Below are 13,591 nucleotides of genomic sequence, written 5' to 3'. Positions count from 1 at the left end.
CGGCTAGCACGTGATTCCTCCGCAGCCGCCGCCGCCGCCGCCGCCGGGTCGGGCGTGAATGGACCCGACGGCGTGAGAAAAGGTTTCGTCCGCCGTACTACGCAGGCGCCGGGAGGCGGGGCCGAGCCCGTTCCCGGGCCGCGGAAACCTAGAGCCGAACGCTGGGGTTCCGGGCGGGCGCGCCGGCGCTTGCGTAGCCCTAAGCGCAAATAGCCGCGCCAGGGGACGCAGCGGCGCCCACTTTGCGCTCGGACGGGGGCGAGGTGCTCTCTGAAGCCCGTCTTGCCCCCCTGAAATGGCGTCCAGTACCCTAACTCACTATTAAATCCCCGATCCGTGGTGCCACCGGGGAGCACAGCGAACGGCTGCTGCGCTTGCCACCCTGGAGTCTCTCCCCATCGGGCTCCCGATGGGGGCCACTAACAAGCGCCCCGTGTCTGCCCCAGACTCCGCGTGCTTGAGGCTCGATGCACCAGTGTGTGCCACGTGGGCAGCTGCCCCGAGCGCCTTCCCATTGGTACACACGGGAACCCAAGACATGTGCGCCTCACGGGCCCTGTCGCAGGCGTGCAGGAGCTGTCACCTGAGTGGCCTGAGGAAAACAGGCCTGTGTGGCGCTTAGGTAGCTCGGTGTGCAGACCTGCAGCCTCTGGCTTGGCTCCAAGTCTTCAAGTGCCTAGCAGAGGTTCAACTGTAACGTGTGACTGACTCCTCCCAGAACAGGAGAGCTGGGAAGAGGGTGCTAGGTCAGCCCCAGGTTGCAATTAAGGTCTTTTGCATCTTATTTACATAGTGCACTTGAGGGGGCAAAGGGGAGTCCCACCAGTCCCAAGGCAATCAGGCTTTCAGAACCCTAGGGACAGGGGTGGAGCCCTCTGCACAGCCTCGCAGCTGGGGCAGGAAGCGAGAGTGGGGAGGGGGAAGGCCACAGCCCGCAGAGTTCAAGGCGGGCCCAGGACTTGTGGAGACAGAGGGTGATACCAAAGCTCGAGCCCTGAGGCCCTGCTGGCCCCTGGGCACCGGCCCAGCCCCGGGCTCCAGGGATGGCCCTTGTTGACCCCGACATCTTTAATAAGGACCCCCGAGAACACTATGACCTATTGCAGCGACTGGGCGGTGGAACCTATGGAGAAGTCTTCAAGGTGAGAGAGCCCCTCTGCCTCCTTCATTGTCAAACCTGGGATGGTTGGGGTGAGACCGACAAACGGCAGTGCAAGAGGAAGCCGGGCCTTGGGTTTGGCTCAGAGATGCTGAGGGTGGCAAGCTATGGAGCCTGCCTTAAGGTCAACTTCCCCTTTACAAGGCTCGTGACAAGGTGTCTAAGGACCTGGTGGCTTTGAAGATGGTGAAGATGGAGCCTGGTGAGAAAGCCCCCAGCAACTCCTTCCGTACCCCTACCCTTAACTTCTTAGGGCAGGGATCACGTCCATGAGCCACACTGCTCATAGCCACCTTTTCTCCCCAGACGACGATGTCTCCACCCTCCAGAAGGAGATTCTCATGCTGAAAACTTGCCGGCATGCCAACATCGTGGCTTACCATGGCAGTTACCTCTGGTGATGTCTTAGCCCATCCCCCAACCCCAGCCTCTTCCTTCTGACCAGGCATCCCTAACCAGGTCCCTGGTCCTAAACTACCATTTGTGATCCAGATAGCCTAATTTGACTTCCTCACTTTTAAGCGGGGCATCCCAGTCTGATTCCCAACCTGAAATTCCACCTTTCTTACTGAGTACCCCCAATCTAAAGACTAATCAAATGTCAATCAGCCCCCTGCATCCTCCATTTCACCCTGCTTCCTTAACATGAACCCCAAATTCTTTGGCCCCCAAGATAATGTCTCAGCCACCCCACTGATGACATCAATTCCTCAAACTTGCACTCTAGACATCTTTGTCCTGTCTGTTTCTCTGTGAGCTCTCTGCCCTGTCCCCTAAATCAGCCTGAGATGGCAGAGCCCTGCCCTGGGGTTGGAACCCAAAGACCTAAGTTGTAGTCAAATTGCTCCAGGGCATGCATTTCCTGGCTCATCCTCATCATCCTCTCTTGTGGGGATGGGACACTCTGGTGGGCAGAGGGAGTAAGATAGCCTCAAAGCCCCAGCAACCCCTTCTAGAGACTGCTGACAAAGTATAGTAGCTATCACTGCTATGCCTACTCTCTTGACCCTGTAGGCTACAGAAGCTCTGGATCTGCATGGAATTCTGTGGGGCTGGTTCTCTCCAGGACATCTACCAAGGTTAGAGGAAGGACAAGAGACCCAGGTCCCCCGTAACCGCCAATCTACCTCTCTCTGCTTGTATCCTGGGAACTGCCTCCTTGGTCTACATGAGCGAGCCTGGTCCCCTGGGCCCAGCTGGGATGATGCTGGGGATCCTGTGACAACCCAGGCTTCCAGAACCTGTGGGTCCTGCCTGTCCTTCCCCAGGCAATAATCCCTTCTGCTCCCATGTCTCTATCTTTGTCTGAGTATATTTTCTTGCCAAAACATATTCTTAGGTTAGGGATTTCTGCATTTTCTTTCTTTTATTTATTTATGTATTTAATCATCGTTACTATTATTATTATTATTTTGGAGACGGGGTTTCACTATGTAGTACTGGCTTCCTAGACCTCAACATGTAGATCAGGCTGGCCGCCCACTCACAGAGTTCTGCCTACTTCTGCCTCCCAAGCTACCACACCTGGCCTATTTCTGCATTTTCTAACTCAGATTAGTTGCTCAGAATTTGGGCAGTCAGTCATTGAATTTCTGGGTCTAGCCTGCAGTTTGCTTTTCAGGGAAATTTGAGGGTAAGAGTTGGATAGGCCTCTCATCCCCTCTGAATCTCTCTCTCTCTCTTTCTCTCTCTCTCTCTCTCTCTCTCTCTCTCTCTCTCTCTCTCACACACACACACACACACACACACACACACACACACACACATTTTTTTTCATGATGTGTTTTGAACCTAGAGTTTTATGTTTGCTAGACAAGCGCTTTGAACTTTATCCCCAATGCTCTTTTTTAAAATTAATTTATCTCTTCTTTTCGAATTTCATATAGGTATATCGTGTATTTTTATCTTTTTATTATTTTTGGTTTTTCGAGACAGGGTTTCTCTGTAGGTTTGAAGACTGTCCTGGAACTCTTTGAAGATCAGGCTGGCCTCGAACTCACAGAGATCTGCCTGCCTCCGTACAAGTGTATTTTTATCACACCCCTTCAACTTCTAGACATTCCAACATTCTTCTTACTTATTATTTTGAGACAGAGTTTCAGTGAGTTGCCTAGCCTGGCCTTGGGCTTTCTATCTGACTGCCTCAGCCTCATGAGGAGCTAGGACTACTGTCTGTGCAACCAGGCCCTACACCTCAGCTCTCTATGAAGTTCTGGTGTCCATCTCTATCTTATTATCTCTCTAACTCTCTTTAGCCCATGACCTCAAAAGTTACTAAACACCCCAGAGGCCCAGCTATAGCTCAATGGTAGAATGCTTGCCTGGCAGGATCAAGGTCTCAGGTTTTATCTGGGCAATACAAAAATCTACCCCAGAATGGGAAACTGAGGCCCATAGATAGGAGAGACTCACCCAGCCATTGTGCAAGACCTGCTTTCTGCCTGTCATCCTCTGTCATTTCTTTCTTTCTCTTGTTCCTTTCCCAACCCTGATTGTCTCTTTTCCAAAATATGTCTATCTCCCCCCATTTGGTGCCTGTTCATCTCTCTCAGTGCTCCTACCCTGGGTCTGTCTGTCTGTCTGTCTGTCTGTATTGCTGCCATTGCTCATCTTGCCTGCCCCCACATCACCCCATTCATAAACTCCCAGGAAGCCCATTGTCCTCAGGGGTGAAGCTGCTCACTCCTGTCATCCTGGCCATTGCCCCCTGCCCTTGCTCTTTTTTTTCCTGCTTCGTAGGTTAGCCTTGTGGACCAGCATGACTAAAATGTCATAGCCCTTCCCACACGTATTTCCTGTTGTTGTTTCTGGTTCTGTTTTTTCTTACTAATTATTAGCATATTAACATCTTACATGATATGCCTTTCCTTAGTCTTCTTTATTATTTGTAGCATGAATTCTAGTTGGTCTTAATAATAAAAACTGGGAGTCAGCTATCAGGGGGTGAAAGCTGAAGGATGAGAGAAGCAGAGCGGCCAGCCACCAGAGAGTTCTCACCTGTACCAATGCTCACACCAAAGGGGCAACGCTGTCCTCAGACTGACTGTAATGAGCTCCTGTCTCCTCCCAATTTACATTCCTCTCTCTGCACCGCCATATCCCTTCCTGTGTCCAGCTCTGTAGTGCTGGGATTAAAGGCGTGTGACTCCCAAATACTGAGATTAAAGGTTCGAGCCACCACTGCTTGGCTCTGTTTCTCTTTTAGACTAGATCAATTTCGTGTATCCCAGGGTGGCCTTGAACTAACAGAGATCCTTTAAAGGTGTATACCACCACTGTCTGACCTCTGTGGCTAACTAATGAGGCTAGCTCTGTACTCTGAACTTCAGGCAAGCTTTATTTGCTAGAACAGAAATAAAATATCACCACAATTATTATTTATTAGTTTTTGAAATAGCAGACAAGAGCTCCAGCACTGAGATGTCCCTCCAGCCATAATTACCATCTATATTTTATTTCTCTTGGAGTGTTCTCTCCATGAGAGCAGGGATTTTATCTTTGTGTGGTGTTTGTGTGGGCACATGCTAGTGACGGAACCCAGGAGTTTTCATATAATAGGAAAGGACTTTATTGCTGAGCCACGCCCCCAGCCCCTCACTGGGGGATTCTAGGCAGGGGCTCTACCACTGAGCCACACCCCCAGCCCCTCACTGGGGGATTCTAGGCAGGGGCTCTACCACTGAGCCACGCCCCCAGCCCCTCACTGGGGGATTCTAGGCAGGGGCTCTACCACTGAGCCACACCCCCAGCCCCTCACTGGGGGATTCTAGGCAGGGGCTCTACCACTGAGCCACGCCCCCAGCCCCTCACTGGGGGATTCTAGGCAGGGGCTCTACCACTGAGCCACGCCCCCAGCCCCTCACTGGGGGATTCTAGGCAGGGGCTCTACCACTGAGCCACGCCCCCACCCCCTCACTGGGGGGACTCTAGGCAGCGGCTCTACCACTGAGCCACGCCCCCAGCCCCTCACCGGGGGACTCTAGGCAGGGGCTCTACCACTGAGCCACACCCCAGCCTCTCATTGGTGAGTTCTAGAAAGGGGCTCTATCTCTGAGCCACACCCCCAAGTCTTCACTGGGGGATTCCAGGCAAGTGCTTTCCTCCTATGCCATGCCCCCAGCTTTTTGGAATGACTGTCTTGCTTGTAGCTGTGTCTCCAGGCCCTGGCACAGAGTAGGACTGTTGTCATTATTGCTGAATGGCTGTCTTCCTTTGGACTGTATAGCAACATCATTTATCTGTCTATCTCTCCCCCTCCATGTGCACATGCTCATGGTTGTTTGGGAAACAAGTCTCTCTATGCAGCCCTAACTGGCCTCCAGATTTGTATATAGCCCAGGCTAACCTCAAACTCAGGGCAATCCTCCTGCCCCAGCCTTCTAAATCATAGGATTACAGGCAAGAGTAACCATGTGTGGCTCCTCACCTCCCAGTCAGCTGCCACCCTTCAGCTCTCCTTTCCAGTTGTCGCATCTAGGGTCCCTCCTCTTTGTGTATCCTGTCCAATGGCATGGGTGGAGGGAAGCTAGGGAACCCAGAGAGCCAAGGTTCCTGTTTCCTCTCCCAACACCTGGGATGATTTTTGCAGTGACTGGCTCTCTGTCTGAGCTCCAGATCAGCTGTGTGTGCCGGGAAGTGCTCCAGGTGAGATGGGGCCGGGGGCTCCCAAAGTGAGCAGGGCCCTGTACAGGCCAAAGGGGTCTGCCAGCCCATTGTTCCATGTCTCCCCAGGGTCTGGCCTACTTGCACTCACAAAAGAAGATACACCGAGACATCAAGGTAGACTGGGGACAAGGGCCACTGAGAGGGGGTGGAAGGGGCACCTAGGGCTCATGATAGTCTGAGCTTTCAGGTGGAGTCACAAGGGTGGGAGCAAGGGAGCCCTGGGGAAGGGCCTTCTCTGACAGCTTCTAACCCCTCCTCTGGTCCCCAGGGAGCCAACATCCTCATCAATGACTCTGGGGAGGTTAAGCTGGGTGAGTGTGGCTCAAAGCAGGGTACACGGGGTTACCTGGAGGTTGAGGTGGGGATGGGGTTGCCACTTACAATTTCTGTCTCGGCCTCCAGCTGACTTTGGGATCTCAGCCCAGATTGGAGCGACACTGGCCCGGCGCCTCTCCTTCATTGGGACACCATACTGGTGAGGGGTGCTGGGTCAGAGGCTGGGGTGGGAATAGTGGCATTTCCCATTTGGGCTCCCCAGGAAGTCCTTGGCTCTGCCTTCTTCTATGAAAGACTTTTTCCCTGTCTTAGGCTATCTTCTCTCTCTCTCTCTCTCTCTCTCTCTCTCTCTCTCTCTCTCTCTCTCTCTCTGGTTTTTCAGAGACAGGGTTTCTCTGTGGCTTTGGAGGCTGTCCTAGAACTAGCTCTTGTAGACCAGGCACCTGCCTCTGCCTCCCGAGTGCTGGAATTAAAGGCGTGCGCCACCAACGCCCGGCTTAGGCTATCTTTTCAGTTTTCCATTTATCTGTGTCTCTTTCTGACCCTTCCTGTTTCTCCTAGCCTTTAGGATTTCAGTGGTGCTCTCTCTCTCTCTCTCTCTCTCTCTCTCTCTCTCTCTCTCTCTCTCTCTGTGTGTGTGTGTGTGTGTTGACACAGGTTCTCCTCTACCTCAGGCTGGCCTTGAACTCCTGATTCTTCCGTCTCCAGCTCCTACAGTTTTAGCAGGCACCACCACCGTTCCCAGCTTGGGTTGGTTTTTAGCTCGATCCCTATCTCCCCAAGTCTATCTACTCCTGTGTTTCCTCAGCCTGTGGCCCTCTGTCTTTGTTTTTGTGTGTCTGGACTGTAGATCTCTTTGGCTTTAAGCTGTCTTACAAACTGAAGCTAGGCTCTGACACCGTCACTGTCTCACTAAGCCATACTCCCAGCCTCCCGCTCTCCCTTTTGGAGACAGTGTCTCACTCTGTAGCCCAGGCTGGCCTCAAACTCATGGTACCTTTCCTGCTTCAGCCTCCAGAGTGCTGGGACCCCAAGTGCCCCCACACTTTCCTTTTCCTTCTCCTTCTGCCATTTTGTCTTGGTGCCCCTGTCCCCTGGCTCTGTCTGTGCCCCCATTTCCCCTCACCCTTCCTGTCTCCTGCCCCTGGGCCCCTCCTTGCTCTCTGAGGATCTCTGCCCACAGGATGGCTCCAGAGGTGGCAGCTGTGGACATGAAGGGTGGATACAATGAGCTGTGTGACATCTGGTCTCTTGGCATCACAGCCATTGAACTGGCTGAGCTCCAACCACCCCTCTTTGACGTGCACCCTCTCAGGTAAAGGCTGGGGTGCCGGATGCCCCTGGGCTCAGCACCGTGCCCACCCTTCCGCCCATGTCCTCACCTTAGATCGGATGTCCCTCAAGAGACTCCTGTGGTTCCCCAAACACAGAAACCTTTCCTCAGTTTCCTCAGTGGTCCCCATCTTTATTTTTGAGTTGGGGGCAGGATGTTTAGAGACATTGTCTCTTGTGTAGCCCTGATTGGCCTCCAGTTTTCTATGTAGCCGAGGATAGCTTACACTGTAGATGCTCTTGCCCCAGCCTCTCACAAGCCTATGGATGTCTAGTATCATTTGTTTCTTTGTTGTTGAGACTGGGTCTCCCTAGCTCCCTATGTAGCCCAGGCTGGCCTCAAACACACTAGATAGCTCAGGCCGGCTTTGGATTTTGATCCTCCTGCCTTAGCAGATGGGCTGAAGCCTCAAATTTTCTAAAATATTAATAGCTTCTCTTAGAAGTGACTTCACAGGCCCAGAGGTGGTGGCACACACCTTTAATCCCAGTACTTGGGACGCAGCAGCAGGTGGATCTCTGTGAGTTTGAGACCAGCTCAGTCTACTGAGAGAGTTCCAAGACATCCTCCAAAGCTACAGAGAAACCCTGTCTCGAATCTCCCACCCCAGAAAGTGACTTCACAGCCAAGCATGGCCACCCTGTGATCCCAGCACTCAGGTAGCTGAGGCTGGGAGTCATGAGTTTAAGGCTGGCCCGAGCTGCATAACAAAATCCTATCTAAAAGCACCAACAAAAAGGGGGGGGGTGGCCATATTGAATTTAGAAGCAGAACTGTATTTCCTTCCTGTGTGTGTGCACACGGGTGGAGGCCAGAGGACAGCCTCTGGCCTTGTTCTTCAGGCATTGGCCACTGGTTTTTGTTTTTGTTTTTGTTTTTGTTTTTGTTTTTGTTTTTGTTTTTGACACGGTCTCTTACTGGCCTGAAACTGGAAGATTGGGCTACCCTGGCCCCGCCGCAGACCTCCATCCATCGCCTCCTCCCAGCGCTGGGATTATGTGCTTATAATCACACCCAGTTTGTTTACCTACACACATGTGGAGGTCAAAGGACATTCCCTGCTTCCACTCTGTGTGTCCCAGGAATTGAACTCAGGTCATCAGGCTTGGCAGTGTGTGCTTTTACCTAGTGAGCCATCTCACAGGCCCAAATGTTTAGCTTTTCAAAATTAAATTAAATTATTTTTTTTTATTTTTGTGTATTTGAGAGTGTGTGTGTGTGTGTGTGTGTGTGTGTGTGTGTGTGTGTGTGTGTGTGCCTGTGCGCTGTATAGAAGCCAGAGGAGGATGTTGGGTGTCCTAGGCTCTCTCTGGTCTTGGAGTTAGGCTCCTGTCTCCAGCCCTACACTAGAGTCACAGGCATGCCCCACTTCTTACAGGGGACCTGGGGATTTGAACTCAGATCCTCAGACTTACATAGCAAGTGCTCTTACCATATGAGCCATCTCCCCTGTTTGATTTCCACTTGGGATCTCCTGAAGCTATGAGACCTGTCCCCATGGATCTGAACCCCATTTCTTCCCTGCTGCTCTAGGGTTCTCTTCCTCATGACAAAGAGTGGCTACCAGCCTCCTCGGCTAAAGGAAAAAGGCAAATGGTAAGTGAGGTGACCTGAGGGAGAGCAGGGGAGGGGTAGCTGGAGCGAGGAGAAGGGCTCTGATCCCCTCATTCCAGATCTGGCTTCTTCCTCCCAAGGTCGTCTGCCTTCCACAACTTTATCAAAGTCACCCTCACTAAGAACCCCAAGAAACGCCCTGGTGCTGCCAAGATGCTCAGTGTAAGCCAGCTCTCCTCAGGGACTCCTTCCTACCCTCCTCCTCAGCCCAGGACTGTCCAAGTCTTCCATGGATCACAGGAGCCTGGTGGCCCCTTCACCCCTAGTCTCTCAGCATTTCCCAGGGTTCTACCCACAGGACCCTCAAACTGTACTGGGAGACCCAAGCCTAGTGGCACAAGCCTACAGTCTCAGCACTAAGGAGGTAGAGGTAGTTCAAGGCCATCTTTGGTTACATAGAGAGTTTGAGGGTATCCTGAGCTACATGGGATCCTGTCTCAAAACTCAAATCAAATTGATACCCTGATATTTATATGTTTGGTTGTTGTTGTTGTTGGTGGTGGTGGTGGTGGTGTGTGTGTGCTTTTTTCTTTTCGTTTATTTGTTTTGTTATGGTCTTATGTAGCCCAGGATAGCCTCCAACTTGGTGTATAGCCAAGACTGACCTTGGACTCCTGATCCTCCTGCCTCCACCTTCCAAGGGCTGGGATTACAGGCATGTCTGAGCCACCATGTCCAGCTTTACTCCAGATCTCTCCAAGTTTGTCTGAGTTGCTGGAATACACCAAATCCCAAAGGGCTCCAGACTTGTGCCCAAGAGCCTCTACTAAGCCTAGTTGTTTTTAGGACACCCTGGAATTCCTCCCCTCCTCTTTTGGGAACCCTAAATTCTTCTAATCTCTTAAAACTTCTCAGCATCTCTGGGCCCCTGAGGGTCCTAGCTTCCCCTTCTTGCTCCCTCAGCTGGTGCCTTCCTCCCAGCAGTCTCTCCCGTCAGGCCCAGGTCCCCACCCCACCCTCCCCTGCCATGCCAGCCCTCTGACCCCTGCCTCCTCTACAGCATCAGTTGGTGTGCCAGCCAGGGCTGAACAGAGGCCTGATCTTGAATCTTCTTGACAAAATGAGGAACCCTGGGAAGGGGTCGCCTGTTGGCGAGATTGACGACGAGGAACCTGAGGTGAGGGCCTTGGTAGAGGAGGACATGGGACCCTCAGGGCCTTGCACGGTTCTTCCTCCTGCCCGGAGAGCCCTCTGGAAGCACATGGTAGAAAGAAAATGTCATGAGGAAGGGAAGCTGACAGGGCTGGACTGTTAGAGGCCCTGCGCCCTGACGTAGCCACCTTTCTGTCCAGCCACCCCCTGCCATCCCTCGGAGGATCAGATCTACCCACCGGGCCAGCTCACTGGGGATCCCAGACACTGACTGCTGTCGTGAGTAGAGAATCCTACAGTTTGGGGCAACCTAGCCCACTGTCTGACCACGTGTAATCTTCAAGCTGACCACAGAGTCCCCTCCTCCCAGACCCACGAGACCTCCCAGCTCTGACCCCAAAGATACCTCGAGAATCTATCTGCAGGCATGCTGGTGCACACCTTGAATCCCAGCACTCAGCATGATCACCACCAGTGAGTTCAGGGCCAGCCTGGTCTACATAGGAAGTTCCAGGCCAGGGCTACACCAAGAGACCTTGTCTCAATACAAAACAATGCCAGGAAAAAAGAACCAAAAAAAAAAAAAAAAGCCAAAACAAAACAAGAAATACCCAAGACCAAAAACAAAACATCAAACAAACAAAAAGCCATAAACAAGCTGGGACTGTAGCTCAGTTGGTAGAGTACTTGCCTTGCATATATGAGGTCCTGGGTTCAGTCTCAGCATTGACTAAGCTTGGTGTGGTGAAGTTTAGCCGTGGCCCCAGCACATGGGACATGCAGGCAGGAGGATCAGAACTTCATGGATGTCCTTGACTATGTATTGAGTTAGAGGCCAGGACTATGAGAAATTCTGTCTTAAAATAAGCAGGGGAGGCCAGGCAGTGGGCAGTGGTGGTGCACGCCTTTAATCCCAGCACTCGGGAGGCAGAGGCAGGCGGATCTCTGTGAGTTCAAGACCAGCCTGGTCTCCAGAGTGAGTGCCAGGATAGGCTCCAAAGTCACAGAGAAACCCTGTCTCGAAAAACCAAAAAAAAAAAAAAAAAAAAAAAAAAAAGGCAGGGGGGCCAGTGAGATGGCTCAGTAGCTGAAGGTGCTTTTGGATAAGCCTAGTGACCAAACCCACACATGGAAGGATAGAACCAACTTCTACCAGCTGTCCTCTGATGCCCACAACCCCCCCCTCACAAAACAAATTAATACATGTAATTTTTCATTTAGGTATTAGAGCCCCTAATACCTAAATAAAGCCTGAAAACAAACATCTCACACCAGCTTTGAGCCCCTCTACCCCTCTGATGCCATTCCTGGACCCCCCCAAACAAGACCCCTGTAAACAAGGGCCCCTCCCACAGGGACGGTAACCTCCCTTAAAGTCCTGGCTCCAGGCCCCCACCTCTGATTCTTTTCCAGCCTCTCTCTCCCTGCCCCATCCCTCACTGATCTGACTCATCCCCGTTTCTCAGGGCGGCACATGGAGTTCCAGAAACTCAGAGGAGCGGAGCCTAGACCCGCAGCTGACACGGTGAGATGCCTCTGTGCTCACCCCAGATGGGTCCCCTGCCCCCTTCTGCCCTGCACTGTACTGACGCTTTCCTCCTCTCACAGGTTTGCTTACAGCCCCCTGAAGACTTCCGGAGTGCCAGTCCCAGGTCCAGGACCCCTGCCCCGGGCTGGAGGGAAGGGCGATGGGTTTTGGGGGAGCCACCCGGGACTCATGCCTGTCATTCTTCAGGAGCCACCTGTCAGAGACTGATGACGACTACGATGATGTGGACATGTAAGACCCTCTGAACCCTCACTGCAGCCTCAGCCTTTCCTGTCACCCACCGCTTGAGGTCTGGTGACCCTCAGTGCCCCTCTCACCTTCCTTCCTCATCACCAGTCCCTGGTCCCCAAGCCCACTGGACCCTCTACCTTCACCTCTGAACCAAATCCCACCCAAATCCCTTCTTCCCCAACCCTCCCCTCCCACTGCAGTCTGACCTTAAGGGTGCCCATATACTCCACAGGTGCTCTGTCATAGAGCCAGGCCCCCAGCCCTCCACTGTCGTGTCTAGGCAGTGTTTTTTTTCCGAGACAGGTTTCTCTGTGTAGCCCTGGCTGTCCTATAATTCACTTCGTAGACCAGGCAGACTGAACTCACAGAGATCCGCCTGCCTGTGCCTCCACAGCCTTAAAACATTTTTTTTTTTTTAAATTATACGTGTATCAGTGTTTTGCCTGTTTGGACACATATATTCCTGGTGCCCATGATAGTCAGTAGAGGGCACTGGATCCCTGGAATGGGGTTTTCAGGATGTTGGGAGCTGCTTTGTGGGTGCTGGGAACCAAACCCAGGTCCTCTGAAAGAATAACAAGTGTAAACCATCTCTCCAGCCAGCCCCCCCCACTCCTTTTTTTTTTTTTTTTTTTGAGACAGGGTTTCTCTGTGGCTTTGGAACCTTTTCTGGAACTTGCTCTGTAGACCCCGCTGGCTTTGAACTCACAGAGATCTGCCTGCCTCTGACTCCCAAGTGCTGGAACTAGAGGTGTGCACCACCACTGTCTGGCTCTTTTTAATTTTTAATTAAACTGAGAAAAAGTTGAAGCCTGGAGGTGATGACACACACCTTTAATCTCAGCACTCAGGAGGTAGAGGCAGGCCAGTCTCTGAGTTCGAGGCCAGCCTCGTCTACATAGTGAGTTCCAGGACAGCCAGAGCTATACAGAGAAACCTATCTCCAAAGTGACAGAGAGACAGACAGAATTTCACTGTGTAGCCCACCTATGTCTTTAGAACGGGCTGGCCTCAAACACAGAGATCACCCTACCTCTGCCCGCCACTTGCTGGGGTTTTGCGTTTGATACAGGGTAACACTAAGTTGCCCAGGCTGGAATTGAATTCATTATGTAGCCCAGGTAATCCTCCTGCCTCTGCTCTCTGAGTAGGTGGGATTACAGGCTTATGACCAGAGGCCCCACCACAGACGGGAGTTTCCCAGTCCAGGCTTTAAGTCCCAGGCCTCACCCTGCACTCGAGCAGTCATCTTAAGTCCCCACATTGTCCCTGCCCTGGCTCAGGGACAGTCTCAAGCTGCTCTCTGTCCACACCCCACCTTCTGTGCACTGGCTTGTGGGGCGGAGGGCGAGGAATGGAGCAGGTGACAGCCCAGAGCTGTCACAGATCCTCAGTCCCAGGCCCCCGCCTGAAACACCCCATCTCGTCCCTTGCACCCACACTGTCTATCCCATCTTTGTGTTTCAGCCCTGCCCCAGCAGAGGACGTACCTCCTCCACTGCCCCCCAAGGTAAGGCCCTTGGGGATCCTGAGGACACTCTAAGTGTTTAGTTTAGCTGGTGGTGTCACGCATCTTAATCTCAGCACTCGGGAGGCAGAGGCAGGCGGATCTCTGTGAGTTCAAGGCCAGCCTGGTCTCCAGAGCGAGTGCCAGGACAGCCAAGGCTAATCT

The 13,591-nt window shown here is 52.5% G+C and overlaps 1 protein-coding gene across 1 annotated transcript; it reads left to right on the top strand.

Moving 5' to 3' along the window:
• Positions 1 to 28: 28 nt before the first annotated feature.
• On the top strand, positions 29 to 13,462 carry Map4k1 (mitogen-activated protein kinase kinase kinase kinase 1). The gene is made up of 17 exons (XM_027430610.1): positions 29 to 1,142; positions 1,304 to 1,361; positions 1,466 to 1,556; positions 2,174 to 2,238; positions 5,748 to 5,803; positions 5,891 to 5,938; positions 6,093 to 6,135; positions 6,227 to 6,299; positions 7,284 to 7,415; positions 8,967 to 9,029; positions 9,128 to 9,209; positions 10,048 to 10,164; positions 10,340 to 10,418; positions 11,606 to 11,664; positions 11,748 to 11,791; positions 11,875 to 11,919; positions 13,387 to 13,462. The coding sequence occupies exons 1-17, from the start codon at positions 1,044 to 1,046 to the stop codon at positions 13,460 to 13,462; spliced, it is 1,230 nt and encodes a 409-aa protein (XP_027286411.1). The 5' UTR covers positions 29 to 1,043.
• Positions 13,463 to 13,591: the final 129 nt, after the last annotated feature.

This window comes from Cricetulus griseus, chromosome 9 (assembly GCF_003668045.3).
Source record: "Cricetulus griseus strain 17A/GY chromosome 9, alternate assembly CriGri-PICRH-1.0, whole genome shotgun sequence".
In the NCBI taxonomy this organism is placed as follows: Eukaryota; Metazoa; Chordata; class Mammalia; order Rodentia; family Cricetidae; genus Cricetulus; species Cricetulus griseus.
This window is presented reverse-complemented; position numbering and strand designations above follow the sequence as displayed.

What these genes read in the sequence shown, in the direction of transcription:
- Map4k1 (XM_027430610.1), top strand. Translation starts at nt 1,044, where the DNA reads ATGGCCCTTGTTGACCCCGACATCTTTAATAAGGACCCCCGAGAACAC. An exon ending in AGATACACCGAGACATCAAG is followed by an intron (nt 5,939 to 6,092) that starts GTAGACTGGGGA and finishes TCTGGTCCCCAG; the next exon opens with GGAGCCAACATCCTCATCAA. An exon ending in CTAAAGGAAAAAGGCAAATG is followed by an intron (nt 9,030 to 9,127) that starts GTAAGTGAGGTG and finishes CTTCCTCCCAAG; the next exon opens with GTCGTCTGCCTTCCACAACT.